The sequence below is a fragment of the Catharus ustulatus genome, chromosome 4 (assembly GCF_009819885.2).
Source record: "Catharus ustulatus isolate bCatUst1 chromosome 4, bCatUst1.pri.v2, whole genome shotgun sequence".
In the NCBI taxonomy this organism is placed as follows: domain Eukaryota; kingdom Metazoa; phylum Chordata; class Aves; order Passeriformes; family Turdidae; genus Catharus; species Catharus ustulatus.
Window position 1 is genome coordinate 9552423 of NC_046224.1, and position 24985 is coordinate 9577407.

At 37.2% G+C, this 24985-nt stretch overlaps 1 protein-coding gene across 1 annotated transcript in view; it reads left to right on the forward strand.

Moving 5' to 3' along the window:
• The first annotated feature begins 3390 nt into the window (after positions 1-3390).
• The window catches only part of SEMA3E (semaphorin 3E), a 131194-nt gene continuing 109599 nt past the window's right edge, over positions 3391-24985 (forward strand). Inside the window, exon 1 of the mRNA XM_033058742.1 lies at positions 3391-4260. Within this exon, the coding sequence (XP_032914633.1) occupies positions 4146-4260 (115 nt within the window). The 5' untranslated portion in view covers positions 3391-4145. The remainder of the gene's footprint in view (positions 4261-24985) is intronic.

Sequence of the window (24985 nt, forward strand, 5' to 3'; positions counted from 1 at the left end):
CACTATCAACTAAACTTAAACCAGTTCACACAATATGTCAGAAGTATTTGGTGTTAGAGTTCTTAGATTTACAGGCTCCAGAATTTCATTATGATTGCTCTGGATCCACAGCAGCTGTAGCAAATCAAACCATGGGTCACAGATTTTACATAGAAACTCACAATTAATTTTTAGGTCTTTTAATGGACTTCTTTACTGTACAAAAGACTGCAAATGAACACAGTAACCTTCCACTGCCCCCCCTTAAAAAAACCAACTTATCATCTTCCTCTTTAGAATAGTGTAATTATAGGGATTCTACACTGGCAATCAAATACAGAGTTTCCATTTGAATTTTCAAATACTCATTACTTTACAGGCATGTTTTCAGGCATTTTTTCCCCTTATCTGTCAGCATTTACTTAAATGGTAATTATACTACTGAAACAAACTAAGGTTTGACAGAGATCTGTAGTATTTGTCTTATTAAACAGAATAGAAGGAGTAAATCCACCTTGTTTACTCTTCAGAGCCCCTTGTACTGTACTACATGAGGGCTCCACAGCCCTGGGGCTTTGTGTTTGTACTGATCTAAGACTGAATCCTAATATTTGAACATCTGTGTTGCCATCCTTCTACCTACTCTTTAAAACTGAATAGGAAAAAGTCTAACCCCTTGGGGCAAGACTGTGTACCTATTAAATTGAAAAGATGCTGAGGTATAGAGCTTGACTGCCTTGCCTGAGGCCACACATTTCTCTTGGGTTGAAATTGTGTGTACCTTTCCACCACTTGCTTTGCTACAAAACTTGTTGTGCAAGGGTGTAAAGGCTTGCCATCCTCACACGGCAATTTGTGAATTATAAAGAGAGGATTCACCCTGTGAGAACACAAACTTAGGGGGAAAAAAATCTATCTTCTGTATGCTCTGATATGTGAATTTTCCTTTTCTACTGTTAGGTTACTTTCCAGTGCAGGCATCTTTCCCCATGCCCAGCAGCCATTCCCAGATTTCTTGCTGACAGCCAAAGCCTGAACACTGAGCAGCATCTCCAGCTTCTGCCTCCTCTTTGCCCCAGCCCTTCCCTCTGCAGGCAGGGAAGGAGCCTGGGGCACCCACACAGCCCACCCTGCTTGAGAATCAGATTTCAGACAAAAAAGCTTTGTCCTTGGGCACAAATATGAAAATCAGCTTGTTTGGGTATTTCTGCCTCCTCTGTAGCTCCAGCCCTGGGTCACGCTGTGTTTGTGAGAGCCAAGGAGTTGTGTAATGGCTGGGATATGTGGGGTTAGAAATGCAAGTGAGTGCATGTGAGCTCAGCTTGGTGGGGAATTGCCCTTATTTGTATGCGTGTGTTTGTTTGAATAGACCTGCTGCACCCTACATCTTATCTAAATACAAAGCAAGGCCCGTGGCTTCTAGCAGCTCCCTTCTGCCTTCCCTCCTCCAGCTCCCATTCCCTGGCTGGAAAATGAGAACAGAACTTTAATGTTGGGGAAATTGTTTTGAATTTGCCACACTAACTTTTTTGGTACCATATCAGGATAACCAAAGTGTACCTATTCAGTCTGTTAAGCATCTCAGATGCCTGCTGAAATCCAGGAAAATTAATTAAAAACACCAGACAGCAACTTGAAGAGGAGTTCTAGGGAGAGGCAAGATTTGAGATTTTGCAATAATATGTGCTTTACTCACTGAATATGGCTTTAGCTTTCATAGTGTGAGCTCACATTTGGATTTTTGTGTCCTTTTTGATACTATATATCATAAATAAGAAGTATTAAATTTTCCACAATGACATCTTTCCAAGAAAAATAATCCATTTGGAGTACTTCAGAATCAGAAATATTTACATTTTGTAGGCATATGATGACAGAGAATGAGTCTTTGAAAAACATCTTAATTGTGTATTTGTGGGGCTGTTTTAGTGGGGTTTTTTTTGTTTGTTTGTTTTTAGGAAAGATGCAAATATTTCAATAAGAACTCACAGTATCACACCCAAAGGGTTATTCACTAACCTTAACAGACACCACCAGATCATGCTGCTTTACAGCAGATCTCAATGGCCAAAGGCAGAACACCTGTATGCCTCAGTACTACAGAAACGTGTCAGTAATAAAATCCCATCAGAAGGATCCAAACTCATCTCTGCTGAGGTCTGTGCTCGGAGGTAGAGCCTGCATTGCCTTCTCCACTGACAATATCTCAAGTACTCATGCTGAGCTACTGCCAGACAGCTGGCACATCAGCATAAAATCCTCTGCAACTTGCAATTGTGTGCAAGAATTGGAGCAAATAGCTGTGTGATTTAGCTCGTGCTCCTGTGGTTCAGCTGCTGCTGGCACAGCTTCCAGCTGATTCAAAGCAAGCCCAGGTATGTGGATGTGACCTGCTCTTGGAGAACTAACAGGTAGACATGACCTGCTCCCTGCCCCTGATTATACAGCAGCCTCCAGGAGTCCTTGGGCACTCTGCTGATTTACTTCTGTCCTTTCACCATTTTTTTTCCTCTGTCTTAGTAGTTCATATATTTTACTCTTCTTGAACAGATCTGTCCTCTCCCATCCATGTATCCTGCTATTACATTTATTAGCATTTCATTATATTATTGTTCTGTGTTCTTTTCAGTTTGCTGGCATACAGACATGTCTTATTAAATCTTTCTCTCCAGATATTATTATCTCTGGTTGCCTACCAATTTTTTTTTTGAGTGCATTATTGTCAAATGCATATGTTAGTTTTCATTTTCCTTTCTTTGTGATTCTTTTTCTCTGAAAAATAATGGGAAGTATAAAGACTTAACATGACTTAAATGCTTCATCCTATTAAAAAAGTGCAATTGTTAATATCTAAAATGCACCTTGCATAATCCTAAATGATTATATGCATGAGATCTTAATTACAGAGAACTTTATTCCTTAATTAATGTATTCCAGACATCTGTAGTTTTGATGTACAAAAACCTAGTTCTTGTCATGGGTATATTTTTAAGTCACACATGCAAAAAAGAGGGGAAGTTTTCTGGTACTTGTTAGCAGTTTAGGAGGTAGCTGCTTGGCACTTTTAAATCAGACAGGGTTTTTGTATTTTTTTTAACTACTGCCCAATCCTATAGGCATCTAATCAGACAAACAATTTTACTGACATATAGATGACCCAGGGTTCCAGACTCAGAGACGTTTACAATGTAAAGGGAAGAAGCTACTGTGTAAAATCACATAAGGGAAAAAAATGTAAAAAGCTGCTCCTTTTTCTTTAAAGTGAGAAAGTGTATGCAATTAGAATCTTTTCCCCCCCCATCCACTTAGGAGCATGCTGTTTAACGACACTAAGTGATAATGCACTGAAATGGTTAATGCAAGGGTTGATCCTCCTCTAAAACTGAGCTGGGAGCAGAAGCTGAAATGACTTTTGGAAAGGGAGGGGCAGGAGGAATTCTGCCCCTTCTCCTGGCGCTTTACAGCGTGGAAGCACCGAGCGGTGGAGGGATGGGCACAGGGCACACGGGATAAATCTGCTGGGAGCAGCCGGAGCCGCACAGTGCCCAAAGCCTCGCTGAACTTTCCCCGGGAATACGGCAGCCTGACAGCCCGGCTTCCCGCTGCCTGCATCCGCAACTCCAGCGGGGAATGGCACTTCTTGTTTTTAATTAGCGAAGGTGAAAGGTGAATTGAAACTAGCTGTTTGGCAAGTCAGAGCAAGGGGCTCAGTTCTGAGAAGCACCAAGGAGGAGGCTGCCTTCTCCTTTTTTCCGTGGTGTTTTTTTTTTTTTTTTTTTTTTTTCTCCTTCCCTCCCTCCTTCTCTGAATGAATTGCCTTGCAGGAGGGACTGAAAATACAGCTTTTTCCTGAATCCACTGGCAGAGTTACTAAAGACAGCTCAAGACACAACACTGCAGAGTAACGCCTTGGAATGTCCTTGCACTTTATAAACAATTGTCCTAGGGAGGGAATATTTTTACATGACATTTGCACAGCTTGACAAATGGCTAGCTGAGGCTATGTGCTGCTCTGATGAACGCTGAATTTCCCACAGAGACACCCCACAAATTGACCAAAGAGAGAGAATTAACTACACTGGCAAACTAGAAGTGGAAGTTGGAGCCTTAAAAACAACAAACAGCAGCAGCTCAGTGAAGAGAGCAAGAAATTTATCTTGGGCAGGATGGCATCTGCTCAGGACCTTCTAATCCTGGCACTGTATGGCTTGTTACTAGAGTTACCGGCTGGATGTCATGCAGCAGATACCAGGCAACCAAGGTTACGTCTGTCACATAAAGGTAGGTCAGTGTGTCAGGTTTTTGAGGACTTTATACTCTGCAAGTTCACTGACTTCACTGAATGTGTTGCATCAGGGTTAAATTATGGTCCTTTGATAGAGTAAAATGTTCCTGTTAAGAAATCTTGTGAACTGCATCCTAGATTAAGTTTACTGAATTCTGGAAGGCTTTAGGTACTTGCAGTGATGATTTTAGACCACTGAAATATTCTACTACCTGAAAGTGTGTTAGATTTGCATGTCATTCTCTCTTACTCTCCATGCTGTAAGAAGGCTGTCAGATCTCTTAGTAAGAGGGGAAGAAATGGAGGAGATAACCTGAAATTATTGCTGAATAAATGTGCATCATGTAACCCTTGAACAAGTGAATGTCTGTTTTACTTTTAGAATTCTATCTGTCTACAAATATAGCTAAGGCAAAAGGACTGAATTCCTGTGCAACCATATGATTCATTTTCTAAACTAGCAAGTGTCATCACACTATAATTAAAATGAGTACCTGCCAATGTAAGTCTGTTTGCTGTTTAACTGAGTTACCCAAATGAAAAAATGTTATGTTTTCTGACATATTTATGTAGAATGCTTGTAACTTTTATTTTTGCTTACAATTATTTACTTCTCAGTTACCTGAAGTCTGAACCATTCTTCCTTAGCTCCTTCAGTGTCCCTGTTCTGTCCTGGATTGCATGTGATTTAAACTCTTCCCTATGCTTTGGATTTAATCCTGTGTGTGTATATATATATATGTATATAAATACCTTTGTATAGCCACATTTCAGTTCTCTGCAGCAGGACATACATCCATAGATTATATACTTAGGCAGGTATGACAGATGATCATTGCAAAAGGAGAAAAAAATGTAATTGTGCAAGATAAACTGATGATTGGCCAATCAATAATGTTTGGGTATTACCTCTTAGGCACAGATGAAAAGAAAATGCTTTTTTTCTGACATAGTTGGGAATGAGCAAGTTCCAATTTACTCAATAACATTTCAATGATTGTACAAGTGATAATTAAGCTGCATCAGTGTGAAGTACATTAGAATGCTAATTTTAAGAATGGCTAAGATTTAAGAATTAGCAGCATCTAGAGCTCCATGTGTATATAACTTTAAACAAGGTTTAAATGTGTTTTATATAGCAAGCTAAATTACCAATTATAGGGAAGGGAGACGCTGAATAGGATAATTGGTCTGAAAGTCTTGTAGGAAGCTATAAGAAATGGAGTTTGCTTTTATAGGGCAGTGAAATGTTTTAGAGAAAAGTATTTTTCATGAAAAGCTGTCTTGTAAGTAAACAATTAATTGCTCTGAATGAAATAAACTATGTGACCCCTTTTGACAGATAAATCACTTTTCTTTTAACCTATGGTTTCAGGGTAGAGTAGGAACGAGTGCCAAATGCTAATTGTATAATCCTTTCATATCTCTTAATATTGAAAATGTGCATTTGAATATTGATTTATTTCTAGATCTAACTGCTAGGGCTATAATTATTATTGATACTTTTTTGCTTCTGGTGGGGTAAGGGAGAGGAGAAAAGCACAGTAAATGAGATAAATAGACCTGGTGTTATGTTGGTTCAGGACTTTGGCTTAGCTGACAGTTTTGGCAAGCTCCCCACTATGGTGCTGTGACTATTAACTACTCTGCTCACTTGTAGTAGTATTTGCTTTCTGATGGTTGGAATGAGTGTACATTTCACTACATACTACTCTCTTTTGAACAGTGAGCCAGTAATTTGGCCATAACACATCATAATTCTGTTATCTTCAAAGAGATCTTAAAACATTGGTTTCTCACAGAGGGCCAAACTCTACCTGCCTGATGGCAGTTCCCTCAGATCCAGAAAGATCTGTCCTCATAAATTCCCTACTACAGTCACACACATCACCATCTTGTACTTCACCTTGTACAATATAGCCTATCACTTTTCACGCTTAGGAAATGTGACTGGTTTTATGAGCAGTGCTGCGGTCAGGGAGTGCCTGACCACACATCCCCAGCCAAGGGTTGGATGTGGCATACCTGCCTGCCACCCTGGGAACAGCCACTGCAGCCCTCCCAGCCAAAAGAATGTAGCGACAGAGCATGAAGACAATGAGCAAATGTCACTGCTGTCCTCACTAATTAAACAGGAACAGCAGGAGGGACCCTCATCTAAATAACATTGCTCCAGAGAAAGGCTGCTGTGGGTACCAGGGAGGTGTGGGGTAGTTACAAAGAGGTGGTCATGCACCCTCTGTGTGAAGGTCCTTCAGCCTGTCCTGAGTTGCTGTTGTGGCACAGAGGATGAAGCCCATATGTGTAAATTTTCACTGTGGAGTAGCTGCAACCTCAGATAAAAATTTCACTGCAAAGACCCTGCAACATGGAAGTCAGCAGGCTTGCTAACTGCCTGCCTTTGGAACTGCAGATGTTGGTGGCTAATTGGGGTTCAGGCCCTTGCAAGATAGGCTAGTGCTGGCTGGAAAGTTAAAAGCTTCTGTGATGAGTATGATGAGGTTATGGACATCAAATTTTTGTTGTTATGAAAGGTATTTTAAACCAGTCCGTTTTCAAGTCTTGTTTCCTTAGAGTCAAGACAACGCTTGCACAAATTAGAAAGAGTCGCATTTGTTTTTTAGAAATTCACAAATTATCTCTTTTAATCACTTTGAAAGTGGTGCTCAACGAAAGTGACTTAGTGGTCTGACAGTGAATGGGAACCTTTTGCTCTCGCAGCAAACCAGACCTTCACCTGCAGTGCACACATGTCTCCAAACCCACAGCAACAAGATCAGGTCCTAACCCTTGCAGAGGTCACCTGATGGATGGGAATACCACAATCCCCCTGCCAATTAAGGGGTGTATTGTGCAACCCCTGTTTGACTCCATGGCCATTTGCTCTGCTTCAGTGGGAGTTAATGAAAGTCCTGCATTCATGAACTACTGTTAAACCTGTCACGTCAATGCAAACTGTAATGGTGATTTTTGCTAAGGTAGATGATGGTCTTTAGTCACAGTAAACTCAAATGTGAATTTTACTATTTCTTTATCAGATGAGAATTGATCCCATAACCACCTAGCAGTCATTTTATGGTTCTAACTTCATTTTTACTAAGTTCAGATAGGTTTATATCCAGAACTTGAAGGTGTTTTCCTCAAACCATCATCTTGTAGAAAATTTATACTGCAATTAGTACCACTTGTGGTATTAGTGTTATGATTGCACAAATTACCAGTGTTTGAAGATGATCAACCAAGATCTTGTACTTCAATAGGTTCATGTTGATTTTTAGAGATAGAAATGTGTTATAGCTTGTTAATATTACAGAGAAATAGATTTGTGCACTTTTAAGTTATAGGTTGACAACTTCATTTAAAAATCATTAGCTCATTTTACATACAGTACAGACTCTGGCTAATGAGGTGTTAATGGAAGCCAAGCTTCAGCCCCTGTTCTTTATAGGCTGCTGGTTAAATTCTTTCCCAGTATCCCACAGTTTGAGTTCTCGCAATGGGAAATATATAATTAAGGTGAAATCAGTGCACACTGCGTGTTAAAAAGAAACTATTTACATTACAGATTGAAATGGATTGGGTTTCCAGAGAACAGGAGGGATATATTTTTATAAGCCTAAGAGAGCTACACTGGAAGCATGTGAGCCTGGAAGGCCCATGAAGGATGTAATTGTATAATTCAAGCATTATGCATGGTTTTCTTTGTATTTCTAATTGGTTTTTGTTCTTTTCCTAGTTCATAAATATGGTAAAGAGCAAAGGTAATACAGTATGAAAATGAGATGTTGAGCATTTAGAGTGGTCTGTACAATTCTGTTGCTGCAATGGGGTCTGGTGCAGCTACATGCAGCAATTTGCACATCTTGAGGGATCTGTTTTCTGTTTTATCCACTACATTCTCTTGAGTGACTTGAGGGACTTTGGCATTACCTGATCTCAGGTTGTGTGTCTATGCACTGGACACTGCTCTTGTCTGAAAAAAGTGTGGTTAAGAAGTTGTGCCTGCCTCACCCACTGAAATATGTCTTTTTCACCTGTTGTTGGAACTGCTTGCAACTTTGTGCAGTAGCGTCAAGCCGCAGCAGGCAGAAGGAGCAGACTGAACTTTGAAGGAAATCATCTGGGTTAAAAAATGTGTTTCCCAAGCACAAATATTTCAAATAGTAACATACTGCTAAAGAAGGGAGAGATGAAATGTTGCAGACCAAAACTCATTCTCTCTGTTCATAGTCAGGTTTTAATAGGGAAAATGTGTAATATATTTAATGTAAAAGAATTTAGGGGGTTTTAGATGACTAATAATTTTTGAGGGCTGCTGAGATCTGTTTCATTGCCATTTACAGGATCTACAGTCTCAGCATACCTACTTAACTTCCCTGATACTTGCAATTTAGAATTTATTGTAATAAAGACTGAGAGTCTCACCATGGTTATCCATGATATCTTACTCTGTTCTCTAGATAGAGGGCAGTGAAATTTACTCAGGGGCTAACAACTATATTGAGTAACAAAAATGCAGGTAATATTTTGACCTCCATTTCCGAAATCTAAAGTAGGCAAATATATTTAATAGAAGTATAGTATTTTCAATTAGTAATCACCTGGCCACATAAATCATGGCTAATTAATGACTAGCCACATAACCCAGAGCTGAATCATGACTGATTCACTTTCATGCATGAAAATGTTTTCTACATTTTTTTAAAAGAGCTTTCACTGATTTTTGAATGACTAGGAAAGAGAAGTTTTCCTACCAAAGCAAATTCAAATTCAATAAAGATGTTAATTCATGCTAGATATAAATCACCTTGACTTCATACCAAGATAAGGAACTGACTTGTGGTCTTTGCTTATATATAGTCCAGAGAAGTCTATGTAAAGAAAAATAAAGGATATATGCACACACACACACACATATATATGTATAAATAGCTGTAAAAATATGTGTGTGTGTATATGTAACAGATTGAAGGGGTTTTTTTATTTCTTACATTGAATTAAAGAGCAGTAAAATTCCAAGGGTTTAGAAACCAATGGCCTTTATTATGGCTCCACATCCAAATGTGCTTGAGTATAAGGGGTGATAATCAGAATTATGAGTGTTTGGAAAAAATGTGATACAAGTTATGTTTTATAATTCTTGAGGCCGCATAGAACTCAATGTCAGCTTAGAAATATCTTAGGCAAAGATGCACAAGCGCCTCTGGGCCACTCATGAGGAAGGGAGGAGAGCTTTTGCACCTCCCACTGGATAAGCAACTGCTTGTCTACCAACATTCAGTAGAAGATTTAGGTTTATTATCTATCCATATCACAAAGAGTGGCTGCGAGGAAGTTCAGGAGTGTCTACAAGTAATCCTAGAGTGACTTGCTCACTGAGAAGGAATTTTTTGGCAGAAAATTCATGCTAGTTCCTTTCATAACTGCATTTTGTTGACAAAGGCTGCTGTAAGTATTGCTGTAGCAGAGCTCTGAAGCGATAAGCGCCACTGCCAGGGATGCAAGGAGCAGACTGTTTGCAGCCTAACATCAATCACTTTCTGTTCCTGCTTTAAAGAACTCAGTACTAGCTGAAGGTGCAAGACCAGAATATCCTGCATGTTGCTGCTTCTCTGCAGCTAACTCCCTGCTTTCAAAGTGATAACACCATCTGCTATTTTAAACTCTTCATCAGATATTGTACTCATCATTATTCCGCTGAAAGCAGGCGTTGTATTTTACTTAAATGAACGCAGGATTAATGCTGTTTACATGATTTACAGGATGGTGTGCAAGGGTGAGCATCTGTGTCGGGCCTTTTGAGAAACTTCTGATCAATAAATGTGCTAAAAGTGTGCAATGGAAATATTATGTATTATTGAAACTGCTGCCCTGGTTTCTTCATGTAGCTAGGCATGATGAAGTTATGGCATGCAGATAGGGTAATTACAAAAATCATAATTTCTTGAAGAAATTTGTAGCCTGTAGGGATAAAGATAGCAATCTTTGTTTTACAGGGAAAAAAGCCCTCTTGAGTACACTATTTAAAATGTTTTGTGTTGGTTAGTTAATGTTTGGCATTTATTTAAATCAGTTAAGGATTCAGAATTAAACATGAAAGATCATGTTGAAAATTATAAAAAAATATATATATATGGTATACTTTAGCCATAATTTCAAACTCCTGTTAAGAAAGAACTTAAACAATTTTGAAGAAACAATATTCCAGAAGTTTTAAAAATAAACTCCATCTTTAAATTGGTGAAAAATTTAAATTGTCATCATCAAGATTCAGTTTGAGGAATTGAATCTACTGAGCCTGTTGTATACATTAAAACAAAGGAAACCATCATGATTCCCTCCGAGCACTGTTTTAAAACCAATGTGTTTATCTCACCTTGACATATTCCATTTTTCCCTTGATCTTGGTTCTTCTGATCACCCTCAAGGCTACAAATTCTTATTTTGGAAGAGAGATTTCTCCTTGTTAACAACTTAAATTGAAAGCTGACTTCAATGTGCTTTTCCTCATTTTCTTCTTAGTTTAAGCTATAAATTGATGTGCTTTCAGTCATGCTGCATCCCTTTGGCAAACTGTTTTATAGCAGTCTAAAGGCTATTTTTTTCCCCTTTCAAAACAATGTAAAGCAGGAATGTACCATTATGCATTTTTTTTTCTTACACTGTGATGATTTTCCTATCTATAAAAATCACCCAAGCAAAAGTATTTTAAGATTAATTTTGTTTGGTATTTTTTAAAATTCTTTTACAACACAATATTACAAAAATAGGAGTGGTTTCTCTGGTTTCTCTCAGGGGTTCTTTGTGGCATTTTGATGCTAGACCTCTTCAAAGGGTTTGTAAACTGCAGCACATTACAATCAAGCATCCAAATGCACTGTTCAGCTACACTGCTCTTGGTGAATGTATAATCTTAGTGACGAATCTTTGTTCCTCTTCTAGTCTACTCATTCTTATTTTACCTGAAATTTAGAGGACCTCCAAAATGTAATAGCATGTCAGAAAGTTCCTTTTACAGTTTCTGTGCAAGTATGTACAGGAGGTCTGCAACCACAAAGTTGTCAAAGGGACGCCTGCCAAACATCTTGGCCCTGGCATGACACCCAGCCTGTGTGTGCAGCCAATAGCTGCAAAACTTGAATCGCTCATGTAGCTGCAAAATAATTTTTGGTGAAATAAAAGTTGAATCTCATCTTTAAATTACTTTTTATTAGTCTCAGGTGAAAGCAGAGAACTGGCAGTTGTTTATGTCGCGTCTTTTTACCCTGTCTCGCTGGAGTACTTGGTGTGCTTTATTGTCTCTTCTGTCAATCAGACTCTGCTCAACTCTTATTAAAAGTTAACAAGAGTCTTCCAGTTCCATGTAATGATCTAAGATTTGTTCCTGAATGCAGTGTTGTGTTTCAGACTGAAACTTCATTTGCCCTGTGGAAGTGCCAACCTTTTCCCTCATAAACTCCACAAGAACAGAATTAATTCTGTGTAGCAGGAAGCAGCAATGCTCCTGTCTTTGCTTTCCATGGAGAAACACAGTGCCATAGAACTTTCTATAACTCACCTGCCTGCTACCGATGGGCTCCTGGTACTTAGACCTCAAGTATCAAGGAATGGATTAAAAACTGGTTCTGTAAACTTCTTCACGTTACAAAGTCAATGCAAAAAAACCCCTTCTAATGGTCAAATGGCAAAGACTTGTTTGACATAGACATGTAACATTAAAAGATTACATTACCACTCTTGGCTGAATTTTCATATCAGAAATTCCTAATTGTGAAGGAAACATTCTAGTCAAATAATATTTATGAGAAACAAGAGACTTGCTTGATTTGTGGAATCTATCACAATATAGTTCAAAGGATCTTTATGAATATTTAATGTCAAAATACAGAGAAAAAATAAAGGCCAGAAATTTCAATAATGAAAAATAAATAAACCCCCAAACTCAACCAAAAAAATGTCTAGTAGCCAAAAATGGGAGAAAGACAAAAATATCAATGACAGCTTCTCCTATCTCTTTGGCCTAAGCAAAAGATGTTCATTATTTATAAGAATTTGATGACAGGCAATATACAGTACTCTTCAGACTGTGATTTGGCAGGAACAGATATGAAAAAAGTTGTTTATGATCCTTGTGAAATCATGTTGCTAGCATTTTTACTTGATCAGTAATGCAAATTTCTGGTATTAGGAGATTTGCTTGTTCAGCATTTGCAGTTATCTTCTCTTTGTATATTTTTTTAAATCCCCAAAACCCCCCAAAAATATATTTACATACAAACATATATTCTCAACCCATGCTAGACCCCTCTAACATGATGATGGGTTTTCTTTTTCCCCTCCCCCCCAAAAATAATTCTCTAAGCCAAAGGACCAGTGCTGGGAAGATAGGCATTCAGTAAAAGATTTAACTCCTCTTCACATCCTTAATGTATCTGTTCTCTACTTCTGCTGTGTTTATTTTCATCTAAAGGATTCCTGACTTCATACTGTGAAGCAATTGAAGCTTCTGTGGGGAGTCAAACAATGGGGATTTTACTGTTGCTAAGTTTGCTTTATAAGCTTTTTCTTACAACACATTTGTTTAATAGGCCTAGTAAAGTGGTGAATGCAGCTGTAAATATATCTTTTATTTGTTGATGTGCAATAAACACATCACAAGGATGTTGGTCTTTTCTTATTGTGATCTTCCTGACACTGGTGAAAGGAAATTGTACAGAATGAATGAAAAGTGCCTTAAACTGATTGCAGAAAACAACAGTCTCCACATAGCTAAGGGTTAGTACCTTGTTTCTCTTTTAACAGATGGTTTCTCCCAGCAGTGTTACTAAAACTTAATAATAGCTAAATAATAGGTTTCTTGATGTGAGGGAACTATTCCAGATAGCACTGTTCACTGGGGTCATCGCTGAAGGTCATTTTTCATCCAGAAAGCTAAAGGTTAGCAAGTGTTACTCAATTCCATGAGCTCCTGCAACTCTTTATTTATGATTAAGCTAAGTGCTCTCCTGTGGGTGTGTGGTAAAAGCCAAGAGTAAAGGAAAATAAACCCATTCCTTTATATATTAAATATTTCATCTTAGTTGATTGAGAATGGTATGATGCAAAGCTTGAAAATATGTGCTGTCTGGGAGCCCAGAAAGACATAAGCTGTCTTGGAGATCTTGTTCTTATTAATGTTGTTGCTGAGAAAATGTCTTGTCTTTACGTGCCTGTGTTTACATGCAGTAAGTCATTATTCTCTGCTTATCTTAGGCATGGCCATGTCCTCCTGCATATTTTCAGGTTACACAAGCATCTGGGATAGCAGTCATTTCTAAACACACTACTGAGAAGGTGTTAAAGTATTCAGCAGGTTCAGCACTTATTATAGCTCATAACCAGGCTGTAAACAGTCCCAGGCACTTTACTGATTCCATCATATTCTTTGTTGAGTGACTGCAGTTTCTGTGGTTTAACACTCAAACTCTGCAGTGGGTTATTTCATTTCTAGAAGAATTGAATTCATGTAAGTAAAATACTTCACGTTTAGAAGTCAAAGTTTCAGTAAAGAGTGTTTCTCCAACAGCAACTCTAAATGCAGTGTGCTGTCCTTAAATTCTGCTGCTAAGTATGTGAAACCTTTATTGCAAAAACAGAATAATTAACAAAAAAGTAGAACTAAATACAATAGCAAACCTCCCATAAGCTTTTTTTGACTACAAAGTTGACAGGATATTCCTTGCTCCTGTCCCTTACTCTCTGAAAGAGGCAATCCTTTTATTCATTGCATTTCACCTGGAGGTGTATTTCTGTCTCTCATGAGTTTAGAGGGAGAATAGTGGTCAGCTTAAACCACAATCCTTACATTTCAATAAGAGATGGGCTTGGGAAGAATGTCTGATGATAAGTCTAGCATGTTACACATGCAAGGACAGAACCCTTTGGCTGAGAATGACTTACTGCAGCGTTTACAAGCTGCAGCACTATTGCCTTGTTGAAATATAAGTGAAGATATTATTCCTAAGTAGTGTGTCTTTGATCTAATAATGGTCTGGAAGAAGAGGATGGAGGTGTCATCTGAGCAGTGACCTGAGCAGTGTGAGTTGCTCCCAGAGCTGCTGGACACAATTGTTTCTGGACCACAGCAATGAGTGATGTGCTCTGCACCTGCCTCCATGCACACTATGCTGATTTAGATTAAGCATGACATGCTTAGGTTAAGCAGCTTTCAGAAAGTTTAAACTAAATTGATGTACTTTTGTATTGAAATAGGTGAGCCACTTACAGCTGTCTGCCATAGCTCAGCTGCTCCTTAGGAAAGAAGCAGTAAAAAATTGCTAGAGGTTATATACAAGCTGTGTAAGTTATTTCCACTGCACACAAAGTGGCCTTAAAGGCTGTATCTTAAAATGTTGGTTCTGTATGTATTTGATCTTATATGTGTACTTTTAATTATACAAATTGCTTCTTTGATTAAAAGTTAAATTGGAGTGTGTTTACAAGATCAAAATCTATGGCACAGATTCTTTGAGCCCATCCCTGTAATGTGATTGATTAAAATCAATCATGACAAAAGTTGTTCTATTTTGCCCATACCCCAGGCATTACAACTTGAAACTTTGAAAATTTTGATGTAGATGAATAATTTCACTTTCCCTTTTATTCTATGGTTAAATACTTTTGGAAAATCTTGAGAATTACAACTTACTGTCCTCCTTTGTCATAAGGAAAATAGTATTTCCAGAAGATGCTTCTTTGAGGCTTTTATGGAGCACTGTAATATATGTGGGTACATGTCATTTAGAATTGTGAAATAAGTTTTACAAGTACTATATGTGGTCTCTGTTATTTTCTTGAATGGAACAAGCCCTTACTGTCTTAGGAAATCTAACAAATTACTTCATAATATCAGGTTAATGGATTTGGGGCTTTTTTTTGTGGTTTCACAGTTACTGCTTTAATATGTAACAGCACTAAAATCCTTGAGCTGTAAAATTGGATGTCTGGGCCATTGAAAACTCCTTGTACTTTTATTTAAGAGTGAAACAAAACAAAATCTTACAGCATGGATATTTGAAAATAATAATAACTAGTGTTTATACATTCTTGTGAAACAGTTCCTGAAGTTTGCTGTGAATTTGATAGCAGCATAGAAATACTTTACCTTGGGATTGTTGAAAGGTAACAAATATTGGCATGTCCTGATACCTGATACCAGTGCCTGGGAATGTTGCAGGACCCAGGAGGAATATCTGAGAGTTAAACTTGTCATGTCTTAGCATGTTTTGCATTTTAAATGGTGTATACTATAAATTAACATGCAGAAAGTATGTTTCTAACCTTTGATGAAAAAGCACTCCAGAGTTTTTCTGAATGAATCATACATTATATGCAGGACTGTAGCCCTGCTTCAGCCTTGTTGCAGTGGTTTGGCCTCTGCATTCAGCTGCTCACAGCATGCCAGTAAGTTTCTACAGGTGTTGATTTCTGTGTACGTTTTTTTCTCAGTGGTTGTGCTTTATAAGTGTTTGGTCCTTCAGTCTGTAAGGTCTGCTCTTGCCAGACAATTTAATTTAGATGGCAGAGGTTAGCTATTACAGCACCCAGCTGAGCCCCATAATTGTGGTTGCAAACACATTGCATTAGCACAGGGAGAGAACATGTTTCTGTTGGCATCTCAGAGTCCTGCAGTTGGTTTCACAGAAATTGTGACAATGCTGATACTGCTTACTCACTACAGGATTGTTTACACACTTTTAAAATGTATTTGAGAACACTAGAGCGTGGAGGTAAATCCTGGGAGCGGGTTTCATAACTGGATTTTAAAGTCTTCCTGATCTTAATGCTGCTGATTGGACAAAACTTGCTTTTTACCCTAACCTAAACATAATACTGATTTTTAGTCATTATAAAGACCTCACACCTGCTGAAAATATAGAAGATGATGAACCCAAATAAAGACCTCACAACTGATGGCTTGTGTTTGTCTTGGATGGTGAAATCCAGAGATCTGGTATGATGCTTATAGAAGTTATAGTACCCATGAAGTTTGTCGTTAAACCAGATATTTTTATAATTAAACTATTTATTTTTTGGAAAGTCAAGGGCTTTTATTTCACTGGGAGGGTCTTTTGTTGGTTTTATTGGATCACCAATAATGTGCTAATAATTAGATTGGAGAAATCTGGATTCAATTTAAATTTTACAGAAAACTTTTAGCAAGCTCCTGGGATGCTCTAGTATTTAAGTCTCGCTAAATCTCATAATTTGCTTCCCAGTAGAATTAGACATCCTACATGGAGAATAAAACTTCCTTCCAACTGCCTATTGTTTTACTTCATGAGACTGAAATACCTTTGAGTAGTGTGACACTGGCAGTAAGGCATCTGAACAAAGACATGCCTCAATAGCAGGCTATCATGAAAGAAGATCAACTTGGAAAATGAAAAATGTATTCTACACTCCCATTACCTTATATCACATGTCCCTTGGGTTTTTTCTGTTCTTTCTTCTACTGAAGTAGTCTGAGATGTTATTTTCTGCATTACTAGCTTTTTTAAGATCTTTACTTTTTTATTAAATCATTTAATTCTTCCAAAGCCATACTGACTTTTCCTCATCCCTAATGTTTTCCTACTGCAGATATAAGGGTATCCTAGGCACCCAGGTCTCCCTTATAGCAACTATATCCCTCTCATGTAGCCTTCAATAGCATTTCTTCAACTCCTTTTATTCATTAAGCACTTGGGCAAAAAATAGCAGAAGTATGATTGTTTCTGCATGGACTTGTTGACCAGTTAGTTTGCATGTGCTAACTGACAGTTAATTGGCCTGCTAATTGTATTAGTTGCCCAATGATTTTGTTCTCCTTTTCTATGGGGATAATGGAGTATTTCTATTCCTTAGCTGCTGGCTTTCAGGAATCTTGGAAAAACTTCATGGTTTTTAGGCTGCCCCTACTCCTCACTCTTCTCCCACAAAATTTAAAATTGGTCAGTGGATTCTCATGTGTCATAGGGAACATGGATTGTGTCACCAATTAGTAGAGTGCTCCAGAACACCCCATTTTCTAATTAGAAAATTAGACTTATTTGCAAATAATTTTTACTGTGATAAATTATTCTTCTATTTTGGTCCTTACAAACTGATAGTTCTGTAAAGTCAGATAACTACTGTCATTTCTGTGGCAACATAATTATAATTTTCAATACTTTGTATGGAAATTCCAGTTTCCTGTGTTGCAGGTTGATGTTTCTTTGAAATCCACATGATATCCAATCATGATTTAGCCTGAAGGTATTTCTTAATTAATTAATTAAAGGCAATAAATGTGTGTTCTAAAGGATTAAGAGAATTAAAATTGATAAACACATGGTGTTTTGTTTTGGAGTTTTTTGGCCTTTAACAGTAATTGAAGACAGTGCAATAAATGAGTACTTGGAAGCTATTTTCTGTGCTACTCCTTGCTTTCAGATGGGTTAGAATTATTATCCTAGCTCTTTCCTCTACGATTTTGAAATGCTTTTATTCCCAGGGGAGTCTTGGAGATGCACATACATGTGGAGATTTCTGGAGCATGAATATTAAAGCAAGAAGTCAAGGAATAATGGAAGTGTCCCAGATCAATATAGTGCTGAAGGAAAAAAAAGACCATATAAGTTCTATATGACTGGAAGATGAAAGAATCCTCTCAATAAAATTTGCACTGAATGTTTTAGAGAAGATCATATAGCTGAGGTAGTGAGATGGGACTTCATTTACCCTAAATCAAATCCACTGTATCAATATGAATAATCTTTTATCAAAAGACTTGTTCAAATGAAAATTGCAAGAAAAAATTGATCAGGCTGGCAGTTGAAAAGTGTACAGACAAGCAAGCTAAAAAATACCATCTATGGGTATCTGAGCACATTCTACTTTAGGATAATAACAAAAAAAGCATTCTCTGTTTATTTTGTATTATCTTAGGTGGTGTTATTCTCAGCTCAGACTGGTAAACTAGTAATAAATTGTTATGTGCTTTGCTAACAAGCAGGTTTTTTTATCTGTAATCTCTAAAATTTTTAAGTGCAGCATTTTATTTAAAGTGCTTTGAGATACTGTTAGATAAATTAACATTTTTCCTTTTATTGATTTTTCTGTAAATGCATTCCAAAAATTCTAGTGTGCTGACCAAACCAATTCTTTCCTTAAGCTGCTGTCATTTTTTCTTTTGTAACTTTTATCTAGATACTGTTAATTAACTTCAATTTTACAGATAGTTTAGGAATGTTAAAACGAGCCTTGTCCTATCTCAATTGTCAGAAACAGTAGCAATGCTTTGAAAAAGTAAATGGCTGTTGTCTTTCAATTCCAGTCTCCACAATAATGCTTATTTTTGTTCACAGATAAGTATTTAATCCAGAAGTTCCATATTAACTGATTTAGTGATGACTGCCATTTTAACAAATTGAAATACAACATTTTTCTTTGAAGTCCCATATTTTGAAATTAGAGATTTTTAAGAATACATCATAGTTTTTGAAAATTATAGTGTGCAGCATTACATAAAATTATTGGAAACAGTATCTTTTCAATGTTTCAAATATAGGAAAAAATGGACAGTAAATTGAAAGAGCTTTGCAGTTATTTCTGGAAATATTAAATGTTTTTTTGGAAAAAACTCATCTGTCATTATAAGAGTTCCCAAATTGGCAAAATTCCTTTTTTCTTTTTTTAAATGAATGTCAATAAGCACTAAAAACTTACACATTGTCAGTGACTTTAAATGATGCTTTTTCTCTGGGACAAGGGTTTATCATCATTACTTGAAACAAGCACGTCTTGAAAAGGTATTTGATTAAATTGTGGTGAAGAACAAAGTGAATGTTCAGTTGCTCATTCATTCTAAAGTAGCATTGGTGACATGGATCCTTCAGTAGACAAAATTCCCTGGTTTCGAGTTTGTCTACGAATTCTTCAGCTTGGACATTAACTTTGCAATTCACACATTGCAGGGATCAGGAACAATTTCCAGGGGTTTGACAAATCGCATGGCATCTAAATGCACATTTACAACCTGCTGAAAATATAAATTAAGCTAACTTCACAGCATCATTGTTAATTTGAGGCCAAAATTACTTGATTCAGAGGCATTCATGCTAACTTGCTGCCTCATCACAGCTTGGTCATGTCTCAAATCCCCTCGGCTCATGTTCATGACTGATTTTCTCCTGTTGGCCTCAATGGGCTATTTGTTTCTTTTGAAAAGGTTTCTGCTTAATGTGAAAGAAAAACTCCCAGATTCTTTCTGCTTTGCTAGTGGAGTTTTTAAAATTAATGTTTCTGATTCTTCAAGATCCAGAAATAATTATGATTAGTGTTATGTGTTTATGTAGCTTCCAGCTAGTCAAACAAGGATTTAAGTTAACTTTATATTACGTTGGTCCTTTTATTTTTGGTATAAGTTTTGTTTTGGCTTTAATTGTCTTCTGAAATGTCATCCCTCACCTTAGGTAATTTTTTTTAAAAATTATTTTATTTTATAAACATTATTCCTGCTCTAAGAGAACTAAATTTAATTCTGGTTTGATTGCAATCACTTAATATCTCAAGTATAAATGTTTTTTTTCTCTTTTTGACTAAAACTTCCTTTTATATGTTCCAAAACAAGCCATTCCAGGAAGGAATCATTTAGCATGCAAAATAGAATTTCTTAAGATGTTTTCTTTATTATGCCAGATAATTAGTTCACAAAAGAGATGTCCAAGATATGTTTTAATGTAATATTTTTTTATGTAATATTATTCTTTTCTGTAGCATCACTAGTCTTAGCCAAGACCATGCCTTTAGCATTCTCTCAGGTAGAAGTAGTACCATATCTTTATGACTCTCTGTGTACTCTACATCAGTTTAAGAAATAAATGCCCTTGTCATATTTTAGAATGCATGTACTTTATTTCAACAGTTGTATCAAATATAGGTCCTTGTTTGTATACCCTGGAATTGTTTCCACTCATTTTTGTGTGGTATATGCCTCTTCCTCAAGTTTGGGAGCTCTGGATGAAGAAATGCGTAGAGATATTTATATAAAGAGGAGTTTCTGTACTGTCTGATATTTTTTGAAGTTGAAAAATAAAAATTGAAAACACAGAAAGCAACAGTTAAATTTCAGCTCAAGGTACAGGATTTAGTTGTGTCAGGGGAGGATTATGCTGGATATTAGGAAAAGTTTCTACATGGAAAGGGTTGTCAAGCATTGAATTAGGCTGCCTAGAGAAGTGTATAGATGGAGTGTTTTGGTTTAGTGGTGGGTTGGCAGTGCTGGATTTGTGGTTGGACTCAAGGGTCTTAGAGCCTTTTCCAACCTAAATGATTCTAGCATTCTGTGTTTTGTGATGTTTGAAAGGCACAGGCCCACCATTTCTTTCAACTCTGTCAATCTGGTCCTAATCCCATTCAGGAAAGAACATATTTTCTGAAGGAGAGAAAAGTTTTTTTTTTTTTTTCTTTTGATAGAAAATTTGGATGTAGATTTTAATGTTGCTTTTCTCCTCTTTTATTTGTTTTTGTGGGGTTTTTTTCTTTGTTCTAAGAAGCACTGAAGAATGGCAGAAACTAGAGACAGACTTCATGCTCCTCTTGGCATAAAATGGTCAGACACCTGTTTAATATATTCTTCTCATATCCTTCTATTTTATCCAAAAAAACCTCCAGAATTAAACTGACATCCATGTTTAGTATCAAAATAAACATTCCTTTATTCCCTGTTTTTCTCATTCTCCTTTCTGGTGCTGACACTATAACCTTAATTTAACAAAGTCCTGCTAAAGTAATAACTAGCAATGGGCTTTAGCTGTCTTCCTTCAACACTTTCTATTTACAACTTTTTCTGTGGTGCTCAGGTTGTTATAGAAAGTTGGAAACTGTAGCCTGTACTGATGTCTGGAATATCAGTAACTCCTGGTGGTCCTCCTAAACCACACATCTGTTTTAGGGTTACTCTTAGTTTTGTGGAACTGGGTTTCAATAAGAATTAACAATGGCAATGAGAACAGAGACATCAATTTGTCAGTCGACTGCAGAAGACATCAAAAACTTAGACTGGTGTGCATTACAAATGAATGTTGTAATGCTGTTAACCTAATTAGATAAGGAGAAACCTCTACACATTTTCTGGAAAATTGCCTATTATTTAAAACATTTAATCTGAGAGTACAACATGTCTGTTGGCAGTGGAACTTTTCAACTTTCGGTTTCCAAAGCTGTGAACCTTTTTCAGAGATGGGCTTTACTTTTTTATTTGCTCCTTTAGACTTCCATTGCAACCTGGAAAAAATCTAAGGAATTTTAGTAGCAATAAGTTTTGTGTTAGCTCTGAGACATGGACAAGACAGTCATGGACGACTGAATTCATAGTTGAAATGATTCAGCTTTTGATCTAAGAAAAATGTCTCAATTGGCAATAAATTTTTGGTAAAGTGTATATGGCTGAGTTATTAGACTGTATTTCTGATGTAGTGTTCAGGCTATCCAGAGTTTAGTAACAGATGAAACTTTCTTGTTTCCTTGGATAATCTGGAAAAGAGAGAGTCATAACTGAACAGAGCAACAGATTATTCATGACTACTGAATAAGTGGCGTGTTTTTGTTTTCCCAAGCTGAGGATTTAAAAATTGAATATTTTGTGTTTGTTGTCTATGTTAAAAGAAGAGATTCCCTTGGTTAAAGATTTTTTAACGATGACTGATGATATAATATGTGGAATTTGTTCTGAGTTTTATAATCAGTGCATAATGAATTCAGAAATATCTAATGAATAATGCATTGTATTCTATGTCATTTTAAGTTTAACTTGTCTCTCAGATGTTGATCAAATAGTTCCAGAAAGATATTCTATAGAAAAAGGGGAAGAGAAAGGACAAGACCTTCCTACTTAAATGTACATCCCATTTGTATTAATTATTGCATGCATTAAGGCCAATCTTGAACAAGATTTGAGCTGTATATCACATGAGGAAGCTCAAGTTCAGCATATCCTCAGAACATGTGTTTGGGACTTCTGTGAAAATATCCTCTGACGATTCAGTGCTTCAGCTGGCTCAGTCTCTTGTGATCTTTTCCAAATTTTGAGGCAACTTGTGGCTTTGGAAGCTGAATTAGTTTTGTTTTCACTGCGATCCCCACTGCAAAATCAGGACAGCATACCACAACCCAAACTGGGCTTTTCACTTCATTTGCTGTTCTCCTAGACTTAGCCCAAAGGGCCGTGTGTGAATGAGAACCTAGGAAAAGCCCACATTAACACTAGTGAAGAAGCATGAAGTGTGATCCTTTCAAATGTTATTGCTTTCTTTCTTTCTGTTCATAGTTAATTAATTGTCTTGGAGGTGTTAGAAACATGCTGATGAATTTGTATTGTTTGAGAACTTAAGTTGATTTTAGGCTCTGGTGGTTATTAATAATATTAATGTAGAATATTCCATTTGAATTCATAAAATAGTATGACTAAGTATTTTTAATGGATTTTTATGCATCCACACCCAGTTTTTGGCTATGATTCTTCAGTTCATTTGAATTTTTCCTGTAGTGGTTTTCTCTCAGGACTATTGTCGGACCCATAAGAGAAAAGGAATATTCTGTGAGCACTCTCAAAAAAATTTCAGTGAGGCAGGATGAAAGGAAAAGGAGAAAATAATCCCATCATATCTCTTCTCCATCCCCCTAAAAAAACCTGCAAACCAGAGCAATCACTTCTAAAAGACCACTGGAGTTGGCTTCAGGATGGAGCAGGTTAATGTACTGAAATTGGGTAAGGCTGTACCACTGTGACACATTTCCTCTGGCACAATTTTTTAATATTGCTTCATAGGGCCTGCCCTTACTGCCATCACCCACATGCTACAACCAGAATGAGGATGGGCATATTACTCACATTATATTTATGGAAAAAGTTCTACTCTTGTTGTGAGACTCTGCAGTGTTCTTGTTATTTACAGGGTCCAGGTCAACACAGTAGAAAGTCAGAGAGCAGAAACTAAAAGTTTACTTTAAATTGATAAACCAGTACCTGCCTAATCTTGACCTGTGTGTGCTGTATTTTTAAATGAGGTCCTATGTTGCAGTTACAGACACATATCCACTAAAGAAAAGTGTGGTCTTAGTATTCTTTCAAATCTTCAATCAGTGGAACAGTTGGGTTATTTTCCTCATTAGGACACTCTTACTCTAAATGAAATGCTAATTTTCATGCTCTGAGATCACAATCCTACATCTGATGTGGAGATATAACATCTGAGATACCTGCAGAAAAGATCTTGTGTCTAAAAACTTGTTGCTTTTTCCAAATGTTTTGGCATTAGAAGTTGTAGTCCCTGTTTTCCTTACCTACATTTTGGGAAAATCACGACCAGGCTCCACAAATAAAATGTGGGAAGTGACTGACTTGTTTTAAAACCAGTTGTTAGCAAAGATTCAATAAGCCACACTCCAAAATGATTACTTTGTTGAAATGAAAACCAAAACAAAGAACAGCAGTGTTGTAGGATATGAAATATTTAGATAGTTTATCTAAGTATCTCTGCTATTTCCCCTGTGCCTTGTTTTTAGCCGTGTGTTTATAACTGGGATCAGAAATGGAAGTGTAACAATATTCTTAAGGATGATACAGAATTACAAAAAAAAATCCCCCAGATATGATTTTCTTTGTATATTCATTTCATCTAAATAAGGACTCTGAATTTCTAACATTGCTAGTTCTGTACTTGGCAGTGCAGTTTGAGGTAAGCAATTTTAGGACAAATTGATTATTTGGAACTGCTGGAATGGAATCCAATGCTGCCTTTCCACATCTATAGCTGGTGATCTCAGGCTGACTTATATAAGCATATTGAAAACAGATTTGAACTAAGGAATTATGTTGCATTAATTTGTATTATGGTTTGATAGAATTTGACACAACTTTAAATGCCAAGTTTTCACTTGGCATGATTAATGCAAGTTTTCAAAATGTCTTTTTTTCTTTTTTTTAAGCTGCCTCACATTTTTAAAGGAGATATGGGTTTCTCTTTACTTGAATATCATCATATTACATCCTGAATTGGAAGGGCCCCATAAGGATCCTTAAATCCAACTCCTGCCCCTGCACAGAACACCTCTAGAATCACACCCTGTGCCTGAGAGCGTTGTCCAAACACTTCTTGAACTCTGCCAGGCTTGGTGCTGTGACCACTGCCCTGGGGAGCCTGTTCAATGTCCAATCCTCTGGGGGAAAACCCTTTTTTGTGATATCCAGCCTAAACCTCCCCTGACTCATCTTCATGCCATTTCCTTGTGTCCTGTCACTGGGCACCAGAGAAGAGATCATTCCCTGCACTTCCCTTGTGAGGAAGCTGCACGTCAGGTGAGGTCTCCATTCAATCTCCTCCAGGCTGAACAAGTGACTCCAACCCCTCCTGGTACAGCTTTCCCTCCAGACCTATCACCATCCTCATGGCCCTCCCTACAGCAGCTTTCTGTCCTCATATTGTGGAGCCCAGAACTGCACACAGACTGCAGGTGGGGTTGGACTAGTGCAGAGCAGAGAAGGAGAATCCCCTCCCTCAGCCTCTGTCCCTGATGGCCCCAGGACTTGGCTGGGTCCTCCTGGCTGCCGGGGCACTGCTGATCCATGTTCGACTTGTCATGTGCTAATTATTAATAGTAGTGTATTATTTAAAGCGATATCAATAGTTGCAGAAATTTTTCAGTGTGATCCCAGATAGA